General features: G+C 41.7%; 1 protein-coding gene and 1 pseudogene across 2 annotated transcripts in view; both read left to right on the top strand.

Annotated features, from left to right (window-relative positions):
- Window positions 1-15,106, top strand: part of LOC311632140 (protein Hikeshi-like) — a 130,616-nt pseudogene that overhangs the window by 105,660 nt on the left and 9,850 nt on the right. The window lies entirely within an intron of this gene.
- Window positions 88-7,403, top strand: LSM3 (LSM3 homolog, U6 small nuclear RNA and mRNA degradation associated). Its single transcript, XM_084902656.1, has 4 exons — window positions 88-227; window positions 3,219-3,329; window positions 4,910-5,005; window positions 6,999-7,403. The coding sequence occupies exons 1-4, from the start codon at window positions 207-209 to the stop codon at window positions 7,077-7,079; spliced, it is 309 nt and encodes a 102-aa protein (XP_084758782.1). The 5' UTR covers window positions 88-206; the 3' UTR covers window positions 7,080-7,403.

The following is a 15,106-nucleotide window of genomic DNA, read 5'->3' as shown; positions in this document are numbered from 1 at the left end:
CGCGCCCCCGGGCGGGAGGCGGCATGGCCACGCCCCTGCCTTTCACAGACCCAGCGCTAGCTGCTTCAGGATGCAGCTCCGCCCCGAAGACAGGGCAAAACAGATTCCTTTTTACTTCCGGTGCCTCGCGTCCTCGAGTTTCCGGGGGCCTGGGCGGGGCTAGCGAGATCTCGCGAGAGGCGGGGAAAGGGCGCAGGGTTTGAAACATGGCGGACGACGTGGACCAGGTGAGTGTCTGCTGAGGCGCTTGCTGCAGAGCAGCAGCTTCCCTGTTTGGCTTTGTGTACCGGGGCTGCTTTCTCCCAGGTAACCGACCATGCCGACTCTCTCGGGGTCTCACGGGCTCAGGCTCTGAAGGCTTTCCTTTTAGAAGTCCGCCGGGAAACTTGGGACTGCGCGCTCTCGCCATTTGTTTTCTCCCCTCGAGTCTCGCTTTTATATCTATGGAATGGGGAAAATGATCCTTGCCTGTCTCACGGGAGCTGTCCGGATTCTGATAGAAAGCGTGACAGTGAGGTTGAGGAATTTTATCATTACTGAGCGCACCAATTATTACTCATTCAACATATGCTTAGGGGACATCAACTCTGGATGGTTAGACGCCGTTCAAAACACCGGGGACACCAGCATTGACATACGTGATCGCCGGTCCCACCTGGAGTTTGTATTGTGTGGGGGAGGACAGATAAAAAGTAAACATGGACGTGTGGGATATATAGGAACTGTGATGTGGTAAGAAGGATACAAGCCAGGAGCGGTATGCAGAACTGATAGTGCTACACAAGCTTTGTCGCCTGCTCTTCCTTTTTCCCAAAATACTTTTGTTCAGGTATCAGTGTGGATCAGGCCACAACTTCTACCCACGTCTCACTTCTCATCAAAGAGGACTTTTTGCCCACCCACATAAAAGAACACTCTGCCAGTCTTTTTATCTACTTCATAGCATGTTATTTGTTCATATTAGTATAGTAAGCTTTGTTTAATGTATCTCCTGCCCCTCACCCCAAAAATGGATCTCTTAATAGCAGGAGTTTTGTTCTGTTCACTATTCTGTCTTCCCAGTTTAGAACAGCACTGGAAACATTTAACACGTTGATTGAATGAGTTGGGAGGTCTCTTTGAAAAGGAAATATTTAAAGCTACAGAATGAAAAGGGTAATCTGCAGGCATCCCAGACTGAGGCTAAAGTAGGCTTCTGCCATGTGTATATTCTTATCTATATCTACATATGTAAAGGCCTAATATGCTCAGTGTCCGACCGATCTGTCAACTGGTTGGTCAACTGCTCCACCAGTTGCTGGGACACACACTGACCGCCAGACGGTGGATGCTCTGTCTGGTAGGGTAGCTTGCTGCTGGAGTCCGACCGATGAGGCCTGGGCAAGATGGGGCTGGACATGCCCTGGAGCCCTTCCACAGTCCCTTCCCGGCTGACGGCCCCCATTGGCCCAAATTGGGACTGGGTGAGACAGGTTGAGGGACCCAGTCTGTGCATAAATCCATGCACCAGGCCTCTAATAGTGTTATAATTATTTATATGCCTCTCTTGACTAGAATGAGCTTCTACAGGGCAGGGACTAACTTCTGGATCATTATAATCTGGATCATTATAATCTAGTTGGTTAGCTGGTTCTAAACAAACACCTGTTGAACTAGGGATGGGGACCAGCTGAGCTCAGGATATTTTTTCTCCCCTCATCTAGCCTTTTCAGACTGTAGAGCCTGTAATGTTCAGTCACCTTCTTCCAGTGGCCTCATGTACTCACTGAAGAAGCTCTCCCTGAATAATTTTATCAACTCTTCTTCAGCCATCCCTTTCACATGGATGATCCAAGTCATCATGGCCCTGATCTCTGAGACCTTTCCCAATGGTTCATTAATAGAAACAATGACAACCATTTATAACTAATTTCTGTTTGCCAACTTCAGTGTTAAATACATTAAGCTAAATTAAAAAAATATTTTTATTGATTTCAGAGAAAAGAGGAGAAAGAGATAGAAACATCAATGAGAGAGAATCATTGGTTGACTGCCTCCTGCACATCCCCCATTGGGGATGGAGCCCACAACCTGTGCATATGCCCTGACCTGAAATCGAACTGTACTTCCTGGTTCATAGGTCGATGCTCAATGAGTGAGCCATGCTGGCTGGGCCATTAGCTCAATTTTTTTAAAATGTGTTTTTATTGATTTTAGAGATTGAGGGAAGAGAGGGGGAGAGAAAGAGAAAGAGAAACATCAGTGTGAGAAACATTGATCAGCTGCACACACCAGGAATCGAACCTACAACCTGGGCATGTACCCTGATGGAATCACACTGGCGACCTTTCAGTGCATGGGATGATGCTCAACCAATTGTGCTATACCTGCTAGGGCTATGCATTAGTTCATTTAATTCTCATAAGAGTTTTATAGACCAGGAAATAGAATTAGAGATGGTATAATTCCTCTCCCCCCCCCCCCCATTTTTATTTATTGACTAGAGAGAGGGGGAGAGAGAGAGACAGACATTTCACTTACTTTTATATTCATTGGTTGATTCTTGTAGTGCCCAGACCCCAGGTCGAACCTTGGCGTATAACCAACTGAGCACCTGGCTAGGGCTGAGATGGCATAATTTTTAATCTCAGTTCATAAGTATCAGAGTCAGGAGTTGAACCCTCCCAAAGCCAGTGTTTTCAGCCAGTATTCTATACTATTGCTGAATGTATTACTCTTATTGGCCATTTGGCACCCAAAAGTCAGCCTACCCTATATGAATTTAGTCTTCTCTCAAACCTTCATCTCTGCCTAGCATTCTGACTAGTGTGCAGTAGTCATTAAGTGAATGTTTTTCACATTACTGTATTAAATGATATTTGAGATAAGGCTAATGTCCCTGATAGTGATTCCTTATTCCCTGAAATTGGGTCAGACAATTTGTACTGTGAAGGAGCAGAGTACAGTCGTGATTAAATTGCCAACTCCTTCCTGTGTATGTACGTTTTCAGACCTCATTTGTATAGCACTTACTTTGTGTCAGGTACTGTTCTGAGTCTTCATATATGTCATGTAATCCTTGGTATTAGGTAGGCACTATTGTTATCCACATTTTACAAATTATGAGACTGAAACATAGAGGAGTTATGTTATTTGCCCACATCACACAGCGTGGCATTGATTTGAGTGCTGCATTCTCTCTAGTAATTGTTACTATAAGCCTGCTTCTTTTTTATCAGCAACAAACTACCAACACTGTCGAAGAGCCCCTCGATCTTATCAGGCTCAGCCTGGATGAGCGAATTTATGTGAAAATGAGAAATGACAGGGAGCTTCGAGGTAGATTACATGTAAGTAATATTATTTTCTTGTCATCCTCTGCTACCCTGACCCCTTGAAATACAAAAACTGCCCACTGTAGAGAAGCCTTTTAATGTAGAGGAGAGTGAGGTGTAAGGCCTCATAAGTCAAATACAACTGTATTTTATTCATATTTTTAACATTTTTTTCCTCTTAACAGAAGTGATGTGTTTATTGAAGATGTTCATTTCTTTCATTTTGTCCCTTTTACATACTTGCAAATAACATTTTTCCATTCTTAAATGTTCTTTTTTTTTTTTTAAAATATATTTTATTGATTTTGTACTGAGATAGAGTCATCGATCAGCTGCCTCCTGCACACCCCCCGCTGGGGATGTGCCCGCAACCAAGGCACACGCTCCTGACCGGAATTGAACCTGGGACCTTTCAGTCCCCAAGCCGACGCTCTATCCATTGAGCCAAACCGGTTTCAGCTTAAATGTTCTTTAAATTACTGACATATACATAAATTTGTGTTTTCTTGTGAAAAAAATTAAAACAACACAAATACATAGAGTAAAAGGCGAAATTCCATTTCTTCTATTGGTAACCACTATTAAAAATTAAAAATTGAGTCTATAGATATTTTTATGTATATCCTATATAGTAAAAGGCTAATATGCAAATCAACTGAATGACTGAATGACCAGTCACTATGATGCGCACTGATCACCAGGGGGCAGACGCTTAACACAGGAGCTGTCCCCTGGTGATCAGTGCGCTCCCATAGGGAGCGGCCCTCAGCTGGCAGTTGGCTATCCCCGGAGGGCTCCTGGACTGCGAGAGGGCTCAGGCGGGGCTGAGGGGACCATCCTCCCTACCCCCAAGTGCACTGGGTCTCTAAATATATGTGTGTGTGTGTGTGTGTGTGTGTGTATGTGTGTATTTGCACTACACACACACACACACCCCATTCCTAAAAAAATAAATGGGATCTTGCTATATAAATTTTTTTAGTACCTTTCTATTTCACTTAATATTTTTGGAAATCATTGATCATGAGTACATATAAATCCCTTATTTTTTTTGTTTGATTTTTTTGTTTCTGTCAACCCTCAACCGAGGATATTTTTTCTATTGATTTTTTTTTTTAGAGAGAGTGAAAGGGAAGGAGGGAGGGAGGGGGAGAGAGAAATGTGGATATGAGAGAGACCCATGGATCCGTTGCCTCCCGAACACACCCTGACCAGGCTGGGAACAAATCTGCAACCCAGGTACGTGCCTTTGACTGGGAATTAAACTCTCTACCCTTTGGTGCGCCAGCTGATATGCTAACCATTGAGCAACACCAACCAAGTCTAGCAAGATTATTTTTTATTTGCATGCTAGAGGCATGGTGCACAAATTCGTGCATGGCCGATTGGCTGGGCTGGCCCCTTGCCCTGGTCACACTCCGGTTGAACTCCAGTCAAGGGGACAATTTACATATTACCCTTTTATTATATAGGAGGATAGAAGTTTGTGTTATAAGTATTAGGTGTTACTTGTATTGAGTCATTTGCATATTGTAAGCCCTGTTCATTGTTTCTTAATTTGTTAAATTTCTTTGTCCCTCACCCTCCCACTTCAGGCTTATGATCAACATTTAAATATGATATTGGGAGATGTGGAAGAGACTGTGACTACCATAGAAATTGATGAGGAAACATATGAAGAGATATATAAAGTAAGTCACACAGTTCTATTCATTGTTTTTAAAATGCCAATTATTCTTAACATTCGACAGCTTAACACTTGTTTATAGCAAGTCTATCATGTTTTGACTCCTACTCATGGGCTCAGTAGAGTATAGCAATTAAAAGTAAAGTCTTTGGGCCGGCACCGGTTTGGCTCAGTGGATAGAGCATCGGCCTGTGGACTGAAAGGTCCCGGTTTCAATTCTGGTCAAGGGCATGTACCTTGGTTGCGGGCACATCCCCAGAAGGGGGTGTGCAGGAGGCAGCTGATCGATGAGACTCTCTCATCGATGTTTCTAACTCTCTATCCCTCTCTCTTCCTCTCTGTAAAAAATCAAAATATATTAAAAAAATAAAAAATAGTAATAAGCTTATCATGTTACTATAAGTAACGTTTTTATGACTATTTTCTAAAATACTACTTAGTGAGAAATATTTTTGTTTCACATTTTTGCAAATGTCTTTATTGCGTGGCTTAATGACATTTAGCTTCTCATAACTTTTTTCTGCATTTAATGTGTTATGATATAATTGAAAAAAATCTGACCTCTCACAGATAGATGGTTGGAAAAGGGAGGGGGTATTTTTTGTGGTTATTTGCCTTTGATGCTATACCCAACTTAAGAATGCTGGATTCTTAAATGTTAGTTGCAGTGTGGACTCTGAAACCATGTTATGAACTTCTCATACTCTTGTTATATGTAACTTAATTGGTCTACCTTGTATTTGGAGTGAATCTTTTACACGTGCATGATTTTATAGCATCAGTCATTGGTAATTTGGAAAATATTAAAAAAATATATTTTATTGATTTTTCACAGAGAGGAAGGGAGAGAGATAGAGAGTTAGAAACATCGATGAGAGCAAGTCATCGATCAGCTGCCTCTTTCACACCCCTTACTGGGGATATGCCCGCAACCAAGGTACATGCCCTTGACCGGAATCGAACCCGGGACCTTTCAGTCTGCAGGCCGACGCTCTACCACTGAGCCAAACCGGTTTTGGTGTGCTGAGTTTGTTTAACTGAGAGGTTTTATTGGGCTTTGTTCCCCAAAGCTTTTTTCCCTACTTATATTTACAGTTTGGGGTCTAAAAACATTGGCTTTTCTAACCCTTTGAATCCTATTATAATCTCTGCTTGAAAACCAGTTCTTTCCTGAGCTCATATCATTTTTATACTCCTTGGTGAGTGCATCAGGTTATCAACAACACCTGCCAACATTTGACTTTTCCAATCTCTTCCCCTAGAACCTATAGGTTTAGATCCTTGGGCTACTTTCCAAATCATTGCAGGCAATCTTACCTTGTGTTTCCCAAGGCATAAGAGGATTTCAGACATTCCATATTTGTTTCATTACTGCCTAAGGCTCGACACGTAGGCAAACAAATACCCCAAGGTATCCATTTTATATATTTGAGTGTGGTAACAACATGTAATGCACAATAGAATTTTATTTCTCCCCTCATAACCATCCTGAGTGAAGTTTTAGGTCAGTACAATAGCTTTCTTCCAGATGCTCAGTCAGGGGCCCAGGCTTCCTTTATCTTAGGGTTCTGCCATCCCATGGATTCTCCAGCAGTGGGAGGAAGACTATAGAAGGAAATTTATGGGAGGTTTATGGATCACTCAATCACTTCTGTTTCCTTCTCATTGGTTAAAACTCAATCTCATGCTATATCTGGTTGCAAGGGAGTATGAGAAATATAGCTGTGTGCCTGGATGTAACTATGTGAGAGAAGAGGAAAATGGATATTGGTAGATAGTGCCATCTCTGTTCCAGTTATTGATATTCAGGAAAAGTAAACAGTAAACAGATAGTTTTTCTTTTGTACTACAAAGGTAAGTAATCAGATTTTTTAATCCATTTGTTATAATGAATCTATGTTTGTTTTTTGTTTTCAAATTTCGTGAAAAACAAATAAACAATACTACTACATATTTGTGTAAATGTGTTCTGTTTTGTTTTGTTTTTCTTCTTTCAGTCAACAAAACGGAATATTCCAATGCTTTTTGTCCGGGGAGATGGTGTTGTCCTAGTTGCCCCTCCATTGAGAGTTGGTTGAAACAAAGAATACAGCCTGTGTGGAAATTAGGAGACTTTATATGATTGCGTCTTTAAAGGTAGAAGATATTCAAAAGAGAAACCTGCGTACATTTTGATATTAATAAATGACAAAGGAATTTTCTGCTCCTGAAATGAGTTTATGTGTACATAACACAAATTCTTAAGCTAAATGGCATTTTTATTTTTCTCCAACTCTTCCAATAAATGTGATCACTAAAATGCAGCCCTATTTTTTAGGCGTTAATTTGCTCCATTGGTTTTTCCAGACAATTTCTGTTTTTTAATTTAAATTAAACTTGATGTTTTTTGTTTTTGTTTTTAATTCAGTCTCCTGTCTTTTGAATTCTTTAAAGTAAGCACATGTCTTATATTCACTGTATTGGTACACATGTATGTTTGAGGTGCCAGGCTGAGTACTATCAATATGCTGCTTTCCCTCCAGTCTTCTGAGACGGCAGTTTAAATCAATAATTGCAGGACAGTGAGATTAGTGCTGATAGAATAATACATATATAGACACAGAGAAGAACTCCCAAACCAGAAGGGGTGAGTGGGGGAGGTGACGTGTCACTAACTGTTAACATTGCAGTGAAGGAGGAGCATGTCACTTCTCTCTGGCCTAATTTATTTTTAGCTTGAGTGTCAGTGGTTTTATGCCTTTGTGGTTCAGTTTGATCATATCTACCAACACTACACATATTTTATGACTCAAACCATATTCCGTTCTTGGATCACAGGCGATTGATGAGAGGGCTAATATAACCTCAGTGGCACAATAAAGCAAAGAGACTAAAAAAGCAAACCTATTTTTATTTCTAGCTCCAGTCAGTTAGCACTTATGCTCAAAAGATAGAGGAAAGTTAATGTATGTGTAACAATTTTGCATACTTAATAAAGACAGGGCTTAAAACCTGACATCTTTAAGTAGGTTGTACCATTTTGAAATAAAATAAAAATTCATATGTAGCTGTTCTGTCTATGAATATGCTCAATGTGTTTAATCCAGTATCAGGCACGATGTGCCAATATGCACAATATTTTAAGCCATGTGCAAGAAAGATGCTTTCGGTAGACATAAGTAGGAAGTTTTCGTGTTCATTATTTATTGCACCTGTCCCTGCAAGTTAATGGAGCAGGGAGAAAAGAACAAGTGTGGGCGAGCTGATGGGTTCTCTCCTATCTGCTACCTCCATACTTTGTCCTTAGGCTCATTCGTCCAGAAGAGGAATGTTCTATTGTGTGAGCATTTGCCAGCTATGAGCAATGCTCACCTACTTCGGACCAGGGAAGTAACTGACAATCCGGGAGTCATCCTGGCAGGATCAAGAGGCTTGATTGATGTTTCTGTAACTCCGCTGTGCTGAACTATGTGGGTCTCATTCTTGCCCAAGCACTACCTGGTAGTAGATTTTACAACCTAACTGCCTGCAAACTTCAGTGGTCTCATTGTCCTCAATTGGTTCATGTGCCAGTTCATGTCTAGTCATGATGGCCATGTGAATGTAGGACTCTTATTGGCCAGGACAGCCACATGCCCACCTGGAGCTAAGAGATTATTTCCATTGAGCCATATGGTCTGTGTTTGGAGAGGGCCATTCCCCCCCCCCCCCCCCCCAAAGGGAACCAGGGGAAATAATGGATGCGAGCTGGAGACAAAGAATGCCTACTATGAAAGGCTAACTTGTAGTCTCCTCTAATTCATAGAAAATAAACCCCTTTGGGATTTGATTATTAGTAACGAGTTTCTTGGAACATGCCTCATAGTGGAAGTTATGATTTAAAGCCATTGCTCTGGAATCTAATAGGAGGCCCTGGAGCACCATGAGGAGGGGATAGAGCTTAGATTTGTTTGATGACTGAGTTTGATGGTAGCTGGTCCTCTAAGGGTGGGGTGGGAGACCTGTAACATAGAAGGGTGATAGGCTGAGAGCAGGTATTGGGGTCTTTAGAGCTCTTGAGGAAGGTAGGATACTTGCATGATGTGAATAACACAACTTCACCAGGTACAGTATTCACAGGGCTTGGCCAAGAGTTTGTCCTCAATGATCTCCCTCATCTAGGGGAAATGGTGAACAACATGGACTGATGAACAAGAACAGACCCAGAGATAAGGAGCCATGGGTCAAACTGTTGGACCTCAAAGGGAGGGTGGGGATAAAAGGGAGAGGTCAACCAAAGGACTTATGTGCATGCACAGGAACCTAACCAGTGGTCAAGGACAATAGGGGGGTGGGGGCATGAGTGGTGGGGGGTGGGGGATTGGAATGGGGGGTTAAGGACATATATGTGATACCTTAATAAAGAAATAAAAAAAAAAAAGTTTGTCCTCAGTAAATGCTGGATGACTGAGTAAGCCTTGAGAAAACCAGCAACAACACTGGATGTAAGGGGCAAATGGTTCTTTTTTCTTTAGCTTTATTGAAGTATAATGAACAACATTGTAATATATTTAAAGTATACTTTGTAGTTATTTGATACACGTTGTGAAAGGATTCTCACCATCTAGTTAATGCATCCAACTAGATTTATCTTTTTTGTGTAAGGATTCTCACCATCTAGTTAATGCATCCAACTAGATTTATCTTTTTTGTGTACGTGAGAGCATTGATGGTCTTGGCAAATGGCAACTATATAAAATAGTGTTGTCAACTAAAGTCACCATATTTTTTACATTAGATCCTCAGGTCTTATAAATATTATACTTGAAGGTTTGTACCCTTTTACTATCCTCTTCCTATCCCCCCTTTTTTACTCTGTTTCTAAGTTTGACTTTAAAAAAAAAAAAAATCAGATTCCACCCTGACTGGTTTGGCTCAGTGGATAGAGTGTCGGCCTATGGACTGAAGGGTCCCAGGTTTGATTCCAGTCAAGGACATGTACCTTGGTTGTGGGCACATCCCCAGTAGTGGGTGTGCAGGAGCAGTGTTTCTCTCTCATGGATGTTTCTAACTCCCTTTCCATTCCTCTCTGTAAAAAAAATCAATAAAACGTATTTAAAAAAAATCAGATTCCACATATAAGTGATACCATACATTGTTTATCTCTGTCTGACTTATTTTACTTAGCATAATGCCCTTAGGGTCCATCTATGTTGTTGAAAATGGCAGGATTTCCTTCTTTCTCATGACTGAATAATACTCTTTTGTGTATATTAGTAACTTCTTTATCCATTCAAGGTAAATGGTTCAGTCAAAGGTGAACTTTGCACATTGTTTTCCAGGTACTTGTAATGTCCTCCCACAACTGGACAATGCTTCCCATATTTTTTGCCTTTCTAACTGTTGTCCTCATTACCGTATATACTTGAGAATAGCAGTATATGCCAAATGTAGATAACTAGTTATCAATACACATAGAAAAGTAACACCAAGAAATGAGGAAGCCAATGTCTTAAGTGTTTTAAATTCCTTTTAGCTCCATTGCTCAATTTTAATACCTGGAGCATGTAGTTCCTTATTTTCTTGGCTGCTTCTAGAGGCTTCCTGGATGTGGAAGCAACATGCCCCTCTGCAGTTTCTGATACTGCTTGCTCTTAGAGCTGTGTTCGGCAAACTGCGGCTCGGGAGCCACATGCGGCTCTTTGGCCCCTTGAGTGTGGTTCTTCCACAAAATACCACAGCCTGAGCGAGTCTATTTTGAAGAAGTGGCGTTAGAAGAAGTTTAAAAATTTGGCTCTCAAAAGAAATTTCCATCGTTGTACTGTTGATATTTGGCTCTCTTGACTAATAAGTTTGCCGTCACTGCTCTAGAGGAACTTTTTTCAACACCTATGGTGCTGTGGGGATCTGAGCTCTGGGTGTTGGCCTTGGGTTGGAAACTGACTATTATATTTTGGAAATGTGGTCAGAAAACCATGGTTTCAAATCCCAGCTGAGCCATGTATCAGCGGGCAAACTACTTATACCCTAAGATCAACTGTAAGGAAACCTAGGACAGTGCCTAGAATGTTACTAACACATCATGAACACTAGGTTCAGAAGTCACAGAAGTGGAGGCAGTATTGGGAGGCCAGCTAAGCTTGCTAAGGTCATTTATTCATCTTATTCCAACTATTTGCATTCAGAGTCTAGAGTGTTAACCATTACACATTGGGGCCGACGTCCAACTATCTGTATTCATTCTCTCCCCAGATAGTTTTCTTGAGGCTCATGAAATAAGTTAATTCAGTCAATTAAAAGTTATTATCAAATGTCTACTAAGTGTAGGGTCCATCAACAGAGGACTGGACAAACAGAACACAAAGCTAAGTGGTATGAAGGACATGGAAGGTATGACAGCAGCTGGAGACGGCACATCAGAGGAGCTCAGTGCAGGTTTGTCTAAACAGCAGGAGGGAGCCAGCCCTGTGGGGATTTGACAAAATGGCATTCATTCATGCAGAGGCTGAGGCAAGAACAGATTGACCTGGCTAAGGGTTAGCAGGGAGGTCAGAGGGCTGGAGGACAGTGAGCCAAAGGAGGGCAGTATTAAATGAAATCAGAGAGGCCACGTCAGGGATTTCAGAGGTTCAGGTGTAATTCAGCACCTTCCTGGCATAGATTGGGAGGAAAAGGCCAAGAGAGTGAAAGAGGCTTGCAAGTTCAAGTTAATCTAATCCAAAATCTAAATTGAAACCATTGTGTCACTCAACTCCAGCTCTCTGCTCACACTGTAGTCCCCAGAGCTATGCAATGTGTATTTGTGCTGTTGCACAGTCCCTTCTGATTGCATGTTAACATTCCCTTCCATTTTTATAGGAAGGGGTCTTCCTTGTGAATACCAGCAGCCATTTGGATCATATATAAACTGGTACTCCGTGTTCATAGGATAATGACCGTCCTCTCTTCTCCTCAGTTGGGTCTCATTAAAAGCACAGAATTGGAAACAAACACTGAAGATTCAGCCCTCTTCCCCTTGGTTTATGAGTTTTGTCAAACTTCTCACCCTTTCTGGGCCTCAATTCTTCAACTGAAGGGAAATGTAGGGAGGAATTTTACCCCTAAGCTGCTTGTGCTTTTGATCCCTGCTTCAGAGAGAGCATGCATAAACTTGTATGTGCTAATTGTCAACACCAGGTGGTGCTGTGCTCTTTGCTTTTCAACTTCAACTTTTGGTTTGCAGTCAACATACAGTATACGTATTAATGTTGGCTGGCAAACTCTGTGTCATTTATTTCATTAAATCCGAACAGTTTGTGAACTCCAACCCAACAATATCTACTGCTGTCAGGAGGAAAGAAGGAAAGAAAGAATAATGGAGCAAATTGTAAGGTAAAACACCCATTTAATTATGCCCATATCCTTTTGAACTAAAATGAGATTGTCAACAAGCCCCATTCCTGATAAGATGGCTTTTGTCAGCACTCTGTTCTGTGCATGTAGTTGACTTTGGTTGGATAGAGCTTTTATCAGGATTTGAGGCCAGATTCCACCATTCCATTGAGCAAATCCTTTTACCTGCCCGTGACCTCAGTGTCTTCATGTGTACAATGTCCTTCCACTGTAAACATTGTGTGATGTAGGGAGAAGGCCTGGGAGCATCCTATTACTGATTAAAAGAGTCTAAATTTTGAGTTCTTGAAAAACTCTTAGTTATAATATATGAAAGCCAATGATTGTATGTACAGAATACAGACATGGAGTCAAAAAGCCACACATTCATATCTCAGCACTGGGGCTTACTCACTGAATAACAGTAAACATATCCATGAGATGAGAATAGTGGCAGTGCCCATCTCATGGAGAAAGGCTCAGGAGTAAATGACGTCCTAAAAGGACCTAGCTCAGGGCCTGGAGTGCAGGAGGAGCTCAGTGTATCTTTGTTTCCCTTAATTAAACCAGCAGCTCCACAGACTGTAATAGCCTCTGTATTTTGTCCTTTGTATGAGAGGCTACTCATAAATATTCATCTGTTTTTATGACAAGGATCAAAGCTGTTCTTTATGAGTTCATAGTTTCTGCCTTGCCGAGACTACGGCAATGCTTAGAGAAATAATCTTATTGATCTCTTCTTGCACTGCTTTTCCTTTAGTATGACTTTTTCAGTCCGAGGACTCCTGGAAACTGGTCAGATAAAAGCTTATCATGATAAGGGTTTGAAAATCAGATGAGGAGGTTCTGGGGGAGCTCCCCTTTACAGAATCTCAACTCTTGCTCTCCTTGATTCTCAGCAATGTTTTTCTCATTTCAACTTAAGGGTACAATAGTAATGAGTGGAAGCAGCTCAGTGAACAAGGTCACCCAGCAGCATCACAAGATGATGACATCACTGTCAGCTCCTGCCCAGGAAAAACCCAGGGCTCAAATAACAGAGAAAGGGAAGGTCATCTTTATGGCAGGTTGACAGATGGTTGCAGGCCACCATCAAATATCATGCCCGGGAGTGTTGCTAAAAATTACCCAGGTGCCACACCTGCCTCTGCTCAGTTTGCCCCAGGCAGCCTAGCAGCCCTCACATGCTCAGAGCAATAGAATATCACCAATGAGGCTTTTCCTCCCCATTTCCTAGAAGAAAGGTTACCAACTGCCAGAATCAAAATAGTATGTGAATCGTGTCACAGGAATCCTGTCCAATCCAAGCACACTCATATTGCGCAATGGCCTTGAGGGGATAGAGCAGATAGCAAAATCTCAGTTACTCACTTTGTTGGATTTGACATTGCCTCCCTTTAGTTGGCCTCCCTTTACAGGCTAGTTGTTTCTGCAGTGTTACATGTCAAGTGAATCATGTTTTCAGTGTCACTGTCACTTAGGCGAACCTGATGCAAAAACCCTCACATAACGTATCCTTTTGTTAGAGTGGTTGTCCCCAACTTTATTCATTTCCCAATTCATGGTTTTATACATTTTTTAATTCTTTGCATAAATCCTTTATTATTATTTTTTTTTACTTTCAAATTATAAGAGAAAGTTTATTTAGAAAGTTACAGTGGTAGTAGAAGTGAGCCAGCTGCGCTGTGTAGGCTCAGAAAACAAGTTACAGAAAGCAAAAGAAGGGCCCTCAGAGCTTAGGAGGGAGGACAAAGGTAACACACCTGAGGAAAGTCATGGGTGTGCTCCAGAGAGGGAGAGTGCGCCCTTTATTTTTCTTAACTAGAGGCCTAGTGCATGAAATTCGTGCACTCAGGGCGGGGAGTGGGGGGGTCCCTCAGCCTGGCTTGTTCCCTCTTGCAGTCCAGGAGACCTTGGGGGAGGTCCAACTGATGGCTTAGGCCTGAGCGGGCTCGATCCTGAGCGGAGGTGGGAGAGGCTTCCACCACTGTGGCTGTGCTCACCAGCGGTGAGCTGGGCTTCTGGCTGAGTGATGCTCCCCCTGCATTGAGCGACTTCCCCTTGGTGGTCAGTGTGTGTCATAGCGACCAGTCATTCTGCCATTCAGCCAATTTGCATATTGGCCTTTTATTATATAGAATCATATAATTTTCCATATGGTAGTAAAATACCCATAGTAACATTCCCGAGGAACAAGTCAAATTTACCAAATTAAAGAATTTAGTGTTTTGCAGATTTGTCATTCATATATATGAATATTATATTTTTAAAAAGTTGTAAAAAACGTAACATAAAATTTACCATCTTAACCTCCTTTAAGTGAACAGTTCAATAGTGTTGCGTATATCAGTGTTCTTAAAGCAAAGCACTCCTGGATGTCTTTATCAATAACTAGAGTCCCCTACCCACCAAGTCCTTTGCCCATGACATAATTCTTTATTACTATGACAAACTTGCTTTTCAAGGATTCCAAGCTTGGAAAGTAATTCTAAACAAAATTTAGAGAAAAAGAGAAGTCAAAGAGACAGATGGCAGAAGGGGAAGTCAGAGAGTCAAAGCATGAGAAGGATTCGAGGTACTAATGCTGGCTTGAAGATGGCGGGGGCCATGTGGAAGGTGTAAAAAGGAAATGAATTCTGCCAACAACCAGTGAGCTTAGAAAGGGACCCAAGCTCTGGATGAGAACTGCAGTCCCAACTGTTTCCTAGATTTTGACCTTATGAGATTCTAAGCAGAGAACCGAGCTGACCTACACTGTGCCCAGGAACTGTGGGGA

Source organism: Pipistrellus hanaki (genome assembly GCF_964339955.1).
Source record: "Pipistrellus hanaki genome assembly, chromosome: 13".
Classification (NCBI taxonomy): domain Eukaryota; kingdom Metazoa; phylum Chordata; class Mammalia; order Chiroptera; family Vespertilionidae; genus Pipistrellus; species Pipistrellus hanaki.
This window is presented reverse-complemented; position numbering and strand designations above follow the sequence as displayed.

Bases quoted from the DNA above. Each gene is read 5' to 3' on its own strand.
- LSM3 (XM_084902656.1), top strand. From the start codon at position 207: ATGGCGGACGACGTGGACCAG. The intron at 228-3,218 runs GTGAGTGTCTGC...CTTTTTTATCAG, and splicing joins TGGCGGACGACGTGGACCAG to CAACAAACTACCAACACTGT. The intron at 5,006-6,998 runs GTAAGTCACACA...TTCTTCTTTCAG, and splicing joins CATATGAAGAGATATATAAA to TCAACAAAACGGAATATTCC.